General features: G+C 51.5%; 1 protein-coding gene across 28 annotated transcripts in view; it reads right to left on the minus strand.

Annotated features, from left to right (window-relative positions):
- The window catches only part of tcf4 (transcription factor 4), a 457,550-nt gene that overhangs the window by 75,349 nt on the left and 369,701 nt on the right, over positions 1-12,500 (minus strand). For 17 of the 28 annotated variants that reach the window (XM_090233612.1, XM_036976638.2, XM_090233618.1 and 14 more), the window contains 2 exons: positions 12,311-12,390; positions 5,438-5,641 (listed from right to left, as the gene is read on the minus strand). In XM_090233612.1, the coding sequence (XP_090089738.1) occupies positions 5,438-5,641; positions 12,311-12,390 (284 nt within the window). The remainder of the gene's footprint in view (positions 1-5,437; positions 5,642-12,310; positions 12,391-12,500) is intronic. The other 11 variants (XM_090233615.1, XM_090233617.1, XM_090233611.1 and 8 more) reach the window with 1 other exon arrangement.

Consider the following 12,500-nt stretch of genomic DNA (forward strand, 5'->3'; position numbering starts at 1 on the left):
GGGGTAGGGCTGCGGCATGGGGTTGGGGTATAGGGCTGGGGTAGGGCTGTGGTATAGGGTTGGGGTATATGGCTAGGGTATAGGGCTGTGGTATAGGGCTGGGGTATATGGCTAGGGTATAGGGCTGTGGTATAGGGCTGGGGTAGGGCTGGGTAGGGCTGGGGTAGGTCTGGGGAATAGGGCTGGGGTATAGGGCTGGGGAATAGGGCTAGGGTATAGGGCTGGGGTATAGGGCTAGGGTATAGGGCTGGGGTATAGGGTTGGGGTAGGGCTGTGGTGTAGGGCTGTGGTATAGGGTTGGGGTATAGGGCTAGAGTATAGGGTTGGGGTAGGGCTGGGGTAGGGCTATGGTATAGGGTTGGGGTATAGGGCTGTGGTGTAGGGTTGGGGTATAGGGCTGGGGTATAGGGCTGTGGTATAGGGTTGGGGTATAGGGCTAGGGATATAGGGCTGTGGCATGGGGCTGTGCTATAGGGTTGGGGTATAGGGCTAGGGATAAAGGGCTGTGGCATGGGGCTGTGGTATAGGGTTGGGGTATAGGGCTGGGGTATAGGGTTGGGGTATAGGGCTGGGGTATAGGGCTTGGGTATAGGGCTGTGGTATAGGGCTGGGGTATAGGGCTGTGGTATAGGGCTGTGGTATAGGGCTGTGGTATAGGGCTGGGGTATAGGGCTGGGGTATAGGGCTGTGGTATAGGGCTGTGGTATAGGGTCGGGGTATAGGGTCAGGGTATAGGGCTGGGGTATAGGGCTGGGGTATAGGGCTGTGGTATAGGGCTGTGGTATAGGGTTGGGGTATAGGGTCAGGGTATAGGGTTGGGGTAGGGCTGGGGTAGGGCTATGGTATAGGGTTGGGGTATAGGGCTGTGGTGTAGGGTTGGGGTATAGGGCTGGGGTATAGGGCTGTGGTATAGGGTTGGGGTATAGGGCTAGGGATATAGGGCTGTGGCATGGGGCTGTGCTATAGGGTTGGGGTATAGGGCTAGGGATAAAGGGCTGTGGCATGGGGCTGTGGTATAGGGTTGGGGTATAGGGCTGGGGTATAGGGTTGGGGTATAGGGCTGGGGTATAGGGCTTGGGTATAGGGCTGTGGTATAGGGCTGGGGTATAGGGCTGTGGTATAGGGCTGTGGTATAGGGCTGTGGTATAGGGCTGGGGTATAGGGCTGGGGTATAGGGCTGTGGTATAGGGCTGTGGTATAGGGTCGGGGTATAGGGTCAGGGTATAGGGCTGGGGTATAGGGCTGGGGTATAGGGCTGTGGTATAGGGCTGTGGTATAGGGTCGGGGTATAGGGTCAGGGTATAGGGCTGGGGTATAGGGCTGGGGTATAGGGCTGTGGTATAGGGCTGTGGTATAGGGCTGGGGTATAGGGCTGGGGCATAGGGCTGGGGTATAGGGCTGTGGTATAGGGCTGGGGTATAGGGCTGGGGTATAGGGCTGCGGTATAGGGCTGCGGTATAGGGCTGTGGTATAGGGCTGGGGTATAGGGCTGGGGTATAGGGCTGGGGTATAGGGCTGGGGTATAGGGCTGGGGTATAGGGCTGCGGTATAGGGCTGCGGTATAGGGCTGCGGTATAGGGCTGGGGTATAGGGCTGGGGTATAGGGCTGTGGTATAGGGCTGGGGTATAGGGCTGTGGTATAGGGCTGGGGTATAGGGCTGCGGTATAGGGCTGGGGTATAGGGCTGGGGTATAGGACTGTGGTATAGGGCTGGGGTATAGGGCTGCGGTATAGGGCTGCGGTATAGGGCTGGGGTATAGGGCTGTGGTATAGGGTCGGGGTATAGGGTCAGGGTATAGGGCTGGGGTATAGGGCTGGGGTATAGGGCTGTGGTATAGGGTCGGGGTATAGGGTCAGGGTATAGGGCTGGGGTATAGGGTCGGGGTATAGGGTCAGGGTATAGGGCTGGGGTATAGGGCTGGGGTATAGGGCTGGGGTATAGGGCTGGGGTATAGGGCTGGGGTATAGGGTCAGGGTATAGGGCTGGGGTATAGGGCTGGGGTATAGGGCTGGGGTATAGGGCTGGGGTATAGGGCTGGGGTATAGGGTCAGGGTATAGGGCTGGGGTATAGGGCTGGGGTATAGGGCTGGGTATAGGGCTGGGGTATAGGGCTGGGGTATAGGGCTGGGGTATAGGGTCAGGGTATAGGGCCGGGGTATAGGGCTGGGGTATAGGGTCAGGGTATAGGGCCGGGGTATAGGGCCGGGGTATAGGGCTGGGGTATAGGGCTGGGGTATAGGGCTGGGGTATAGGGCCAGGGTATAGGGCCGGGTTATAGGGCTGGGGTATAGGGCTGGGGTATAGGGCTGGGGTATAGGGCTGGGGTATAGGGCTGGGGTATAGGGCTGGGGTATAGGGTCAGGGTATAGGGCTGGGGTATAGGGCTGGGGTATAGGGCTGGGGTATAGGGCTGGGGTATAGGGCTGGGGTATAGGGCTGGGGTATAGGGCTGGGGTATAGGGCTGGGGTATAGGGTCGGGGTATAGGGCTGGGGTATAGGGTCAGGGTATAGGGCTGGGGTATAGGGCAGGTGGTCTGAGAGCTGAAAGTAGCTCTGACAGCATGTGAATGGTATTTCCTTTATTTCGTCGTGGTCTGGCTGCAGTTGGCCATGCGAGGTGGCCTAGGGCAGGGCTGCTGAGAGACACAGCAGCAGCAACAGCCCCCAGAAGCACCTCAGTAACATCCCAGTAACACCCACGCTAACACCCCTGGTAACACCCCTGGTAACACCCCTGGTAACACCCCCGGTAACACACCTGGTAACACCCCTGGTAACACCCCCGGTAACACACCTGGTAACACCCCTGGTAACACCCCCGGTAACACACCTGCTAACACCCCTGGTAACACCCTCAGTAAGATCCACAGTAACACCCCTGGTAACACCCTCGGTAACATCAACAGTAACACCCCCGGGAACACCCCAGTAACATCCTCGGTAACATGCCCAGTAACACCCCCGGTAACACCCTCAGTAACATCCACAGTAACACCCCTGGTAACACCCTTGGTAACACCACCGGTAACATCCCAAGTAACACCCCCGGTAACACCCCTTGCAACACACACAGTAACACCCCTGGTAACGCCCCTGGTAACACCCACAGTAACACTCCTGGTAACGCCCCTGGTAACACCCCCGGTAACACCCACAGTAACACCCCCGGTAACACCCCCGGTAACACCCCTGGTAAAACCCCCTGGTAACACCCACAGTAAACACCCCCGGTAACACCCACAGTAACACTCCCGGGAACACCCACAGCACACTCTCGGTAGCACCCTCAGTAACACCCCCGGTAACACCCACAGTAACACCCCTGGTAACACCCACAGTAACATCCCTGGTAACACCCTCAGTAACGCCCCCGGTAACACCCACAGTAACATCCCCGGTAACACCCACAGTAACACCCCCGGTAACACCCACAGTAACACCCCTGGTAACACCCACAGTAACACCCCCGGTAACACCCACCGTAACACCCCCGGTAACACCCACAGTAACACCCCCGGTAACACCCACCTGTAACACCCCTGGTAACACCCACAGTAACACCCCTGGTAACATCCCACAGTAACACCCCTGGTAACACCCACAGTAACACCCCTGGTAACACCCACAGTAACACCCCTGGTAACAACCTCAGTAACACCCACAGTAACACCCCCATAACACCCCCGGCAACACCCACAGTAACACCCCCGGTAACACCCCTGGTAACACCCCCCTGTAACACCCCTGGTAACACCCACAGTAACACCCATGGTAACACCCTCAGTAACACCCCCGGTAACACCCCCGTTAACACCCCCCATAACACCCCCGGTAACACCCACAGTAACACCCACAGTAACACCCCTGGTAACACCCACAGTAACACCCCCGGTAACACCCACCTGTAACACCCCTGGTAACACCCACAGTAACACCCCCGGTAACACCCACAGTAACACCCCCGGTAACACCCACCTGTAACACCCCTGGTAACACCCACAGTAACACCCCTGGTAACACCCACAGTAACACCCCTGGTAACACCCCCCTGTAACACCCCTGGCAACACCCACAGTAACACCCCTGGTAACACCCTCAGTAACACCCACAGTAACACCCCCATAACACCCCCGGCAACACCCACAGTAACACCCCCGGTAACACCCCTGGTAACACCCCCCTGTAATACCCCTGGTAACACCCACAGTAACACCCATGGTAACACCCTCAGTAACACCCCCGGTAACACCCCCGTTAACACCCCCCATAACACCCCCGGTAACACCCACAGTAACACCCCCGGTAACACCCACTGTAACACCCACAGTAACACCCCTGGTAACACCCACAGTAACACCCCCGGTAACACCCACCTGTAACACCCCTGGTAACACCCACAGTAACACCCCCGGTAACACCCACAGTAACACCCCCGGTAACACCCACCTGTAACACCCCTGGTTACACCCACAGTAACACCCCTGGTAACACCCACAGTAACACCCCTGGTAACACCCACAGTAACACCCCCGGTAACACCCACCTGTAACACCCCTGGTAACACCCACAGTGACACCACTGGTAACACCCTCAGTAACATCCCCGGTATAACACCCACAGTAACACCCCTGGTACCACCCACAGTAACACCCCTGGTAACACCCACCTTAACACCCCCGGTAACACCCACCGTAACACCCCCGGTAAAACCCACCGTAACACCCACGGTAACACCCTCAGTAACACCCCCGGTAATACCCCTGGTAACACCCCCTGTAACACCCCTGGTAACACCCCCAGTAACACCCCAGTACCAACCTGGTAACAAGTGTGCAGGGAATAGATCTTAAAAAGCTGTTGATACAAATATGCAGGAAAACCATTGCTTTTAGAAGCAGTGTGTGTGTGTGTGTGTGTGTGTGTGTGTGTGTGTGTGTGTGTGTGTGTGTGAAGGGGAGACGAGGGGTTCTTTTTTCAATTGCATCACCATGTAGCACATTCCAGAAGACCTGCTCCACTTACACGTGGTTATCGTCAAGACAACCCTGAGGTCCCGTTATCGTCAAGACAACCCTGAGTTCAGGTTATCGTCAAGACAACCCTGAGGCCCAGCTCTGCTCCAGTCTGCAGCCGGGAGAAAGAGGAGGTGCTGACTGGGTTCATACAGACCCCCCCCCCCCCTTCTCTCTATGTCTCTACACTGTCTCGCTCTCTTTCTCTCCGGCCATTCTCTCTCTCTCTCTTGTCTCTCACCCCTCTCCAACTTCGACTCTCTATCCCCTGTTCATCATGTCACTATCTATCTAGAACATTAGAATATGTGTGATGTTGATTCTTGCTCTGCCCCAAACATTGTTTTGTGTGCGTCTCGATACAACACTGGGGAGAATTACAGAATTGAGGACATCTTTTCAGTTATAGAAGACGGTTCCTACCATGATTGAGTGGCGGTTGGCAGAGAGTAGTCCCGTGCCGTACCCAGTGCCCAGTCCTCCCATGGCCCCGTTGTGCGCTGCTCCGATGAGGCTGTGCATGTCTTGGTGCCCGCCGGGCATGCCCGTGGAGGGGCCGACCGCGTGACTCCGCAGGACGTGGATGGCATCGTCCAGGCGCTCCAGGCGGTCCTCGATACGACTCTGCTGCAGGGGGAGGGGGGGAGAGAAGGGCTCAGAGGTTAGAGGTCAGGGGTCATGTTGGAGATTAAGTGCTTATGAAGTGCTTATTTACCTAACTATTTACCTAACTATCTAACTAACTATTTACCTAACTATCTAACTAACTATTTAACTAACTATTTACCTAACTATTTAACTAACTATTTACCTAACTATCTAACTAACTATTTAACTAACTATTTACCTAACTATTTAACTAACTATTTACCTAACTATTTACCTAACTATTTAACTAACTATTTACCTAACTATCTAACTAACTATTTACCTAACTATTTACCTAACTATTTAACTATCTATTTACCTAACTATTTACCTAACTATTTAACTAACTATTTAGAAGTCTTATGGCTTGTAGGTAGAAGCTGTTCAGGGTCCTGTCTTTCAGGATCCCGTTGGTAGCAGAGAGAACAGTCTAAGATTTAACAATGTTTAGGGCCTTCCTCTGACACCGCCTGGTATAGAGGTCCTGGATGACAGGGAGTTCAGCCCCAGTGAGGTCCGTCCTCACTCCCTCTCTAGCGCCATGTGGTCGGATGCCAAGCTGTTGTGTCACGGCTGATGAAAGGAGCGGACCAAGGTGCAGCGTGGTGAGCGTACATGTTCTTTAATTGGGGCGGCAGTGTAGCCTAGTGGTTAGAGCATTGGACTAGTAACCGAAAGGTTGCAAGTTCAAATCCCCGAGCTGACAAGGTACAAAATCTGTCGTTCTGCCCTTGAACAGGCAGTTAACCCACTGTTCCTAGGCCGTCATTGAAAATAAGAATTTGTTCTTAACTGACTTGCCTCGTTAAATAAAGGTTAAAAAAAAAAAAATTAAGAAAAAGTTGCCGAACAAAACAATACACACTACAAAACAAAACCGTGAAGCTTAAGGTTAAGTGCCATGAAGAAAGTCAACTTCCCACAAACACAGGTGGGCAAAAGGCTGATTGGTTCCCAATCAGAGACAACGATAGACAGCTGTCCCTGATTGAGAACTATACCCGGCCAAAACATAGAGATAGAAAATCATAGAAAAACAAAACATTGAAATGCCCACCCCAACTCACGCCCTGACCAAACCAAAATAGAGACATAAAAAGGATCTCCAAGGACAAGTTTCCGTACCAAAAAGTGATGCAGAGAGTCATCGTGCTTTCAACGGTGCAGCTGTAGAACTTTTTGAGGATCTGAGGGCCCATGCCAAATCTTTTGAGTCTCCTGAGGGGGAAGAGGCGTTGTTCGGCCCTCCGTTTCCTGTAGTTCATAATCAGCTCCTTTGTCTTGATCACGTTGAGGGAGAGTTTGTTGTCTGGCACCACTTCCAGGTCTCTGACCTCCTCCCCTATTAGGCAGTCTCATCATCATCTGTGATCATCTGTGATCAGGCCTACCACCGTTGTGTCGTCGGCCAACTCAATGATGGTGTTGGAGTCGTGTTTGGCCACACAGTCGTGGATGAACAGGGAGTACAGGAGGGGACTAAGCACACACCCGAGGGGTCCCAGTGTTGAGGATCAGCGTGGCAGATGTGTTGTTGCCTACCCTTACCACCTGGGGGCATCCCATCAGGAAGTCCAGGATCCAGATGCAGAGGGAGGTGTTCAGTCCCAGGGTCCTTAGCTTAGTGATGAGCTTTGAGGGCACTATGGTGTTGAATGCTGAGCTGTAGTCAATGAACATCACATAGGTGTTGCTTTTGTCCAGGTGGGAAAGGGCAGTGCGGAGTGCAATAGAGATTGCGTCATCTGTGGATCTGTTGGGGCGGAATGCGAATTGACGTGGGTCCAGGGTGTCTGGGATGATGGTGTTGATGTGAGCCATGACCAGCCTAGCAAAGCATTTCATGGCAGCAACTAATGGGGATCCCTAATGAATACAAATACAACATACAGACTGTGTCAGAGGTTGAAAATGTCAGTGAAGACTTTCCAGCTGGTCAGCGTATGCACTGAGCTGAGTATGCATCCTGGTAATCCGTCTGGAGAGAAAAGGATCACACAGTCGTCAGGAACATCTGGTGCTCTCATGCATAGAAGGAATTTTCACTCGTCTGGCAGGCTCGCGTCACTAGGCAGCTCGCGGCTGGGTTTCCGTGATAGTTTTCAAGCCCTGCCACATCTGATGAGCATCAGAGCCGGTGTAGTAGGATTCGATCTTAGTCCTGTATTGATGCTTTGCCTGTTTGATGGTTCATTGAAGGGCGTAGCGGGATTTCCTATAAGCGTCCGGATTAGTGTCCCTATCCTTGAAAGCGGCAGCTGTAGCCCTTAGCTCAGTGTGGATGTTGCCTGTAATCCATGGCTTCTGGTTGGGGTATGTGCGTACGATCACTATGGGGACGACGTTGTCAATGCACTTATTAATGAAGCCAAACTGATGTGGTAAACACCTCAATGCCATCGCATCCCGGAACATATTCCAGTCTGTGCTAGCGAAACAGTCCTGTAGCGTAGCATCCGCTTCATCAGACCACTTCCGCATTGAGTGAGTCACTGGTACTTCCTGTTTGAGTTTTCGCTTGTTAGCAGGAATCAGGGGGATAGAGTTATGGACATATTTGAGGGTGAGCTTTGTATGCGTTTTTGTGTGTGGAGTAAAGGTGATCTAGAGTTATTTCGCCTCTAGATGCACAGGTGACATGCTGGTAGATATTAGGTTAGATGGATTTAATTTTTCCTGCATTTAAATCACTGGCCACTAGGAGCGCTGCCTCTGGATGAGCATTTTTGGGACCGAGTGGCGCAGTGCCAGAGGCATCACCACAGACCCAGGTTCGATCCCGGGCTGTATCACAACCGGCCGTGATCTGTAGGCCCATAGGATTCGCCCAGCGTCGTCCGGGTTACGGGTTTGGCCGGGGTAGGCCATCATTGTAAAATAAGTATTTGTTCTTAACTGACTTGCCTAGTTAAATAAAGGTTCAATACAATTATTGTTTGCTTATGGCTTTATACAGCTCGCTGGGTGTGGTCTTAGTGCCAGCATCGGTTTGTGATGGTAAATAGACAGCTACAAAAAATATAGATGAAAAATATCTGGGTAAATAGTATGATCTACAGCAGGGGATACCCTATAAGGTCCGGAACCTGCTGGCTTTCTGTTCTACCTGATAATTAATTGTCACCCACCTGGTGTCCCAGGTCTAAATCAGCCCCTGATTAGAGGGGAATCACCCACCTGGTCTCCCAGGTCTAAATCAGTCCCTGATTAGAGGGGAATCACCCACCTGGTGTCCCAGGTCTAAATCAACCCCTGATTAGAGGAGAATCACCCACCTGGTCTCCCAGGTCTAAATCAGCCCCTGATTAGAGGGGAATCACCCACCTGGTGTCCCAGGTCTAAATCAGCCACTGATTAGAGGGGAATCACCCACCTGGTGTCCTAGGTCTAAATCAGTCCATGATTAGAGGGGAATCACCCACCTGGTGTCCCAGGTCTAAATCAGTCCCTGATTACAGGGGAATCACCCACCTGGTCTCCCAGGTCTAAATCAGCCCCTGATTAGAGGGGAATCACCCACCTGGTGTCCCAGGTCTAAATCAGTCCCTGATTAGAGGGGAATCACCCACCTGGTGTCCCAGGTCTAAATCAGCCCCTGATTACAGGGGAATCACTCACCTGGTCTCCCAGGTCTAAATCAGCCCCTGATTAGAGGGGAATCACCCACCTGGTGTCCCAGGTCTAAATCAGTCCCTGATTAGAGGGGAATCACCCACCTGGTGTCCCAGGTCTAAATCAGTCCCTGATTACAGGGGAATCACCCACCTGGTCTCCCAGGTCTAAATCAGCCCCTGATTAGAGGGGAATCACCCACCTGGCGTCCCAGGTCTAAATCAGTCCCTGATTAGAGGGGAATCACCCACCTGGTGTCCCAGGTCTAAATCAGTCCCTGATTAGAGGGGAATCACCCACCTGGTGTCCCAGGTCTAAATCAGCCCCTGATTAGAGGGGAATCACTCACCTGGTGTCCCAGGTCTAAATCAGCCCCTGATTAGAGGGCAACAATGACAATTAGCAGTGGAACTGGCTTCAATTCCAGAGTTGAGTTTGCAGCTTATCATGAGGTATTCTAACTCAGGTGAGCAAAACCTCAAGACTTCCTTAATATCAGAGATCACGCAATAGCTGTTGTTAATAGAGACGCACACCTCCCCCCTTGATCTGACGCTGCCATACTGTCTTGCAGATGCATAGAAAAAAACATCTGAACTCAGCAAATAAAGAAACGTCCTCTCACTGTCAACTGGGTTTATTTTCAGAAAACGTAAATATAAATATAATAAATTGTAAATATTTGAAGAACATAACAAGAATCAACAACTTAGACGTAAACTGAACAACTTCCACAGACATGTGACTAACAGAAATGCAATAATGTGTCCCTGAACAAAGTGTGTGTGTGTGGGGGGCGGGGGGGTTAAAATCAAAAGTAACAGTTAGTATCTGGTGTGGCCACCAGCTGCATTAAGTGCTGCAGTGCATCTCCTCCTCATGGACTGCACCAGATTTGCCAGTTCTTGCTGTGAGATGTTAACCCACTCTTCCACCAAGGCACCTGCAAGTTCCCGGACATTTCTGGGGGAAATGGCCCTAGCCGTCATCCTCCGATCCAACAGGTCCCAGACGTGCTCAATGGGATTGAGATCCGGGCTCTTCGCTGGCAATCGCAGGACATTGGCATTCCTGTCTTGCAGGAAATCACACACAGAACGAGCAGTATGGCTGGTGGCATTGTCATGCTGGAGGGTCATGTCAAGATGAGCCTGCAGGAAGGGTACCACATGAGGGAGGAGGATGTCTTCCCTGTAACACACAGCGTTGAGATTGCCTGCAATGACAACAAGCTCAGTCCGATGATGCTGTGACACATTGCCCCAGACCATGACGGACCCTCCACCTCCAAATTGATCCCGCTCCAGAGTACAAGCTTCGGTGTAACGCTCATTCCTTTGACGATAAACGCAAATCCGACCATCACCCCTGGTGAGACAAAACCGCGACTCGTCAGTGAAGAGCACTTTTTGCCAATCCTGATTGGTCCAGGGACTGTGGGTTTGTGTCCATAGACGACGTTGTTGCCGGTGATGTCTGGTGAGGACCTGCCTAACAACAGGCCTACAAGCCCTCAGTCCAGCCTCTCTCAGCCTATTGCGGACAGTCTGAGCACTGATGGGTGGATTGTGCGTTCCTGGTGTAACTTGGGCAGTTGTTGTTGCCATCCTGTACCTGTCCCGCATGTCCCACAGGTGTGATGTTCGGATGTACCGATCCTGTGCAGGTGTTGTTATACGTGGTCTGCCACTGCGAGGACGATCAGCTGTCCATCCTGTCTCCCTGTAGCGCTGTCTTAGGCATCTCACATTTCAATGTATTGCCCTGGCCACATCTGCAGTCCTCATGCCTCCTTGCAGCAAGCCTAAGGCACGATCACGCAGATGAGCACGAACCCTGGGCATCTTTCTTTTGGTGTTTTTCAGAGTCAGTAGAAAGGCCTCTTTAGTGTCCTAACTTTTCATAACTATGACCTTAAGTGCCTACCGTCTGTAAGCTGTTAGTGTCTTAACGACCGTTCCACAGGTGCATGTTCATTAATTGTTTATGGTTCATTGAACAAGCCTGGGAAACAGTGTTTAAACCCTTCACAATGAAGATCTGTGAAGTTATTTAGATTTTTATGAATTATCTTTGAAAGACGAGGTCCTGAAAAAGGGAATGTTTTTTTTGTTGTTGCCGAGTTTAGAATATTATCCACGTCCAAGTGTCTGAGAAAAACAGGAAATGACAGGTCTTCAGGTCCCGTCGGTAGGATAGTCTCGAACGGAGCGCATCCAGTTTGTTCTCCAGTGATTTGTTCCAATAGAACAGAAGGTTATTTACTCGTCTCCATAGTTTCATCAGGGTGCCACGCTGGCCTCTACATTGTTGTCTCTTTCTCTTCTGAGTGTCCGAGATTAGGGCCTTGTCCTGGGTGAGCAGTACGTCCTAGCGTCGCCGACTCGTTGAAGTAGAACTCTTCATCCAAATCGAGGTTAGTGATCCCTGTTCTGATGTCCAGGAATCTCTTTTTTTTTTGCGGTCGTAGGAAACATCGTATACAAAAGAAGTTAAGATCAACGCACAAAGAAAACACACCAAATAGCAGACTTGGAGCCTGGAAAATGGCCGCTGTACATTCCAGCACCATCCATATGTATTGACTGATCCTTAATCAAATTCTTGCGACTTAATTCTGTTATGAATGTGTTATTAGAAACTGGGTGGTTCGAGCCCTGAATGCTGATTGGCTGACAGCCGTGGTATATAAGACCGTATACCACGGGTATGAAAAAACATGTATTTTTACTGCTCTAATTACGTTAGTAACCAGTTTATAACAGCAGTAAGGTACCTCTGGGGTTTGTGGTATATGGCCAATATACCACGGCTAAGGGCTGTGTCCAGGCACTCCGCAACATAAGAACAGCCCTTAGCCGTGGTGTATTGGCCATATACCACACCCCCTCGTGCCTTATTGGTTAATTATGATATCGATAGGACTCTGCTGCAAGGGGGAAGGAAAGGGGTCAGGGGGTAAGAGGTTGCATTGTTGTCATAGGCAGCATTATGAATGTGTTACGAATGTCTTATGAAGATCTTATGTAGTCTTACCAGAGAGTGTAGAGGAGCCTCATAGTTGGGGGAGGAAGGACCTTGTCCTCCGTTCCTGGACCACATAGCAGAACTAGCAGCTAGGAGAGGACACAAGGAGATGAAGACATGAGGAGACAAGGAGATGACGAAATTAGACAAAGAGATGAGGACATGAGGAGACAAGGAGATGACGACATGAGGAGACAAG

This window comes from Oncorhynchus mykiss, chromosome 5 (assembly GCF_057628025.1).
Source record: "Oncorhynchus mykiss isolate SJ-2025 chromosome 5, ASM5762802v1, whole genome shotgun sequence".
Lineage (NCBI taxonomy): Eukaryota > Metazoa > Chordata > Actinopteri > Salmoniformes > Salmonidae > Oncorhynchus > Oncorhynchus mykiss.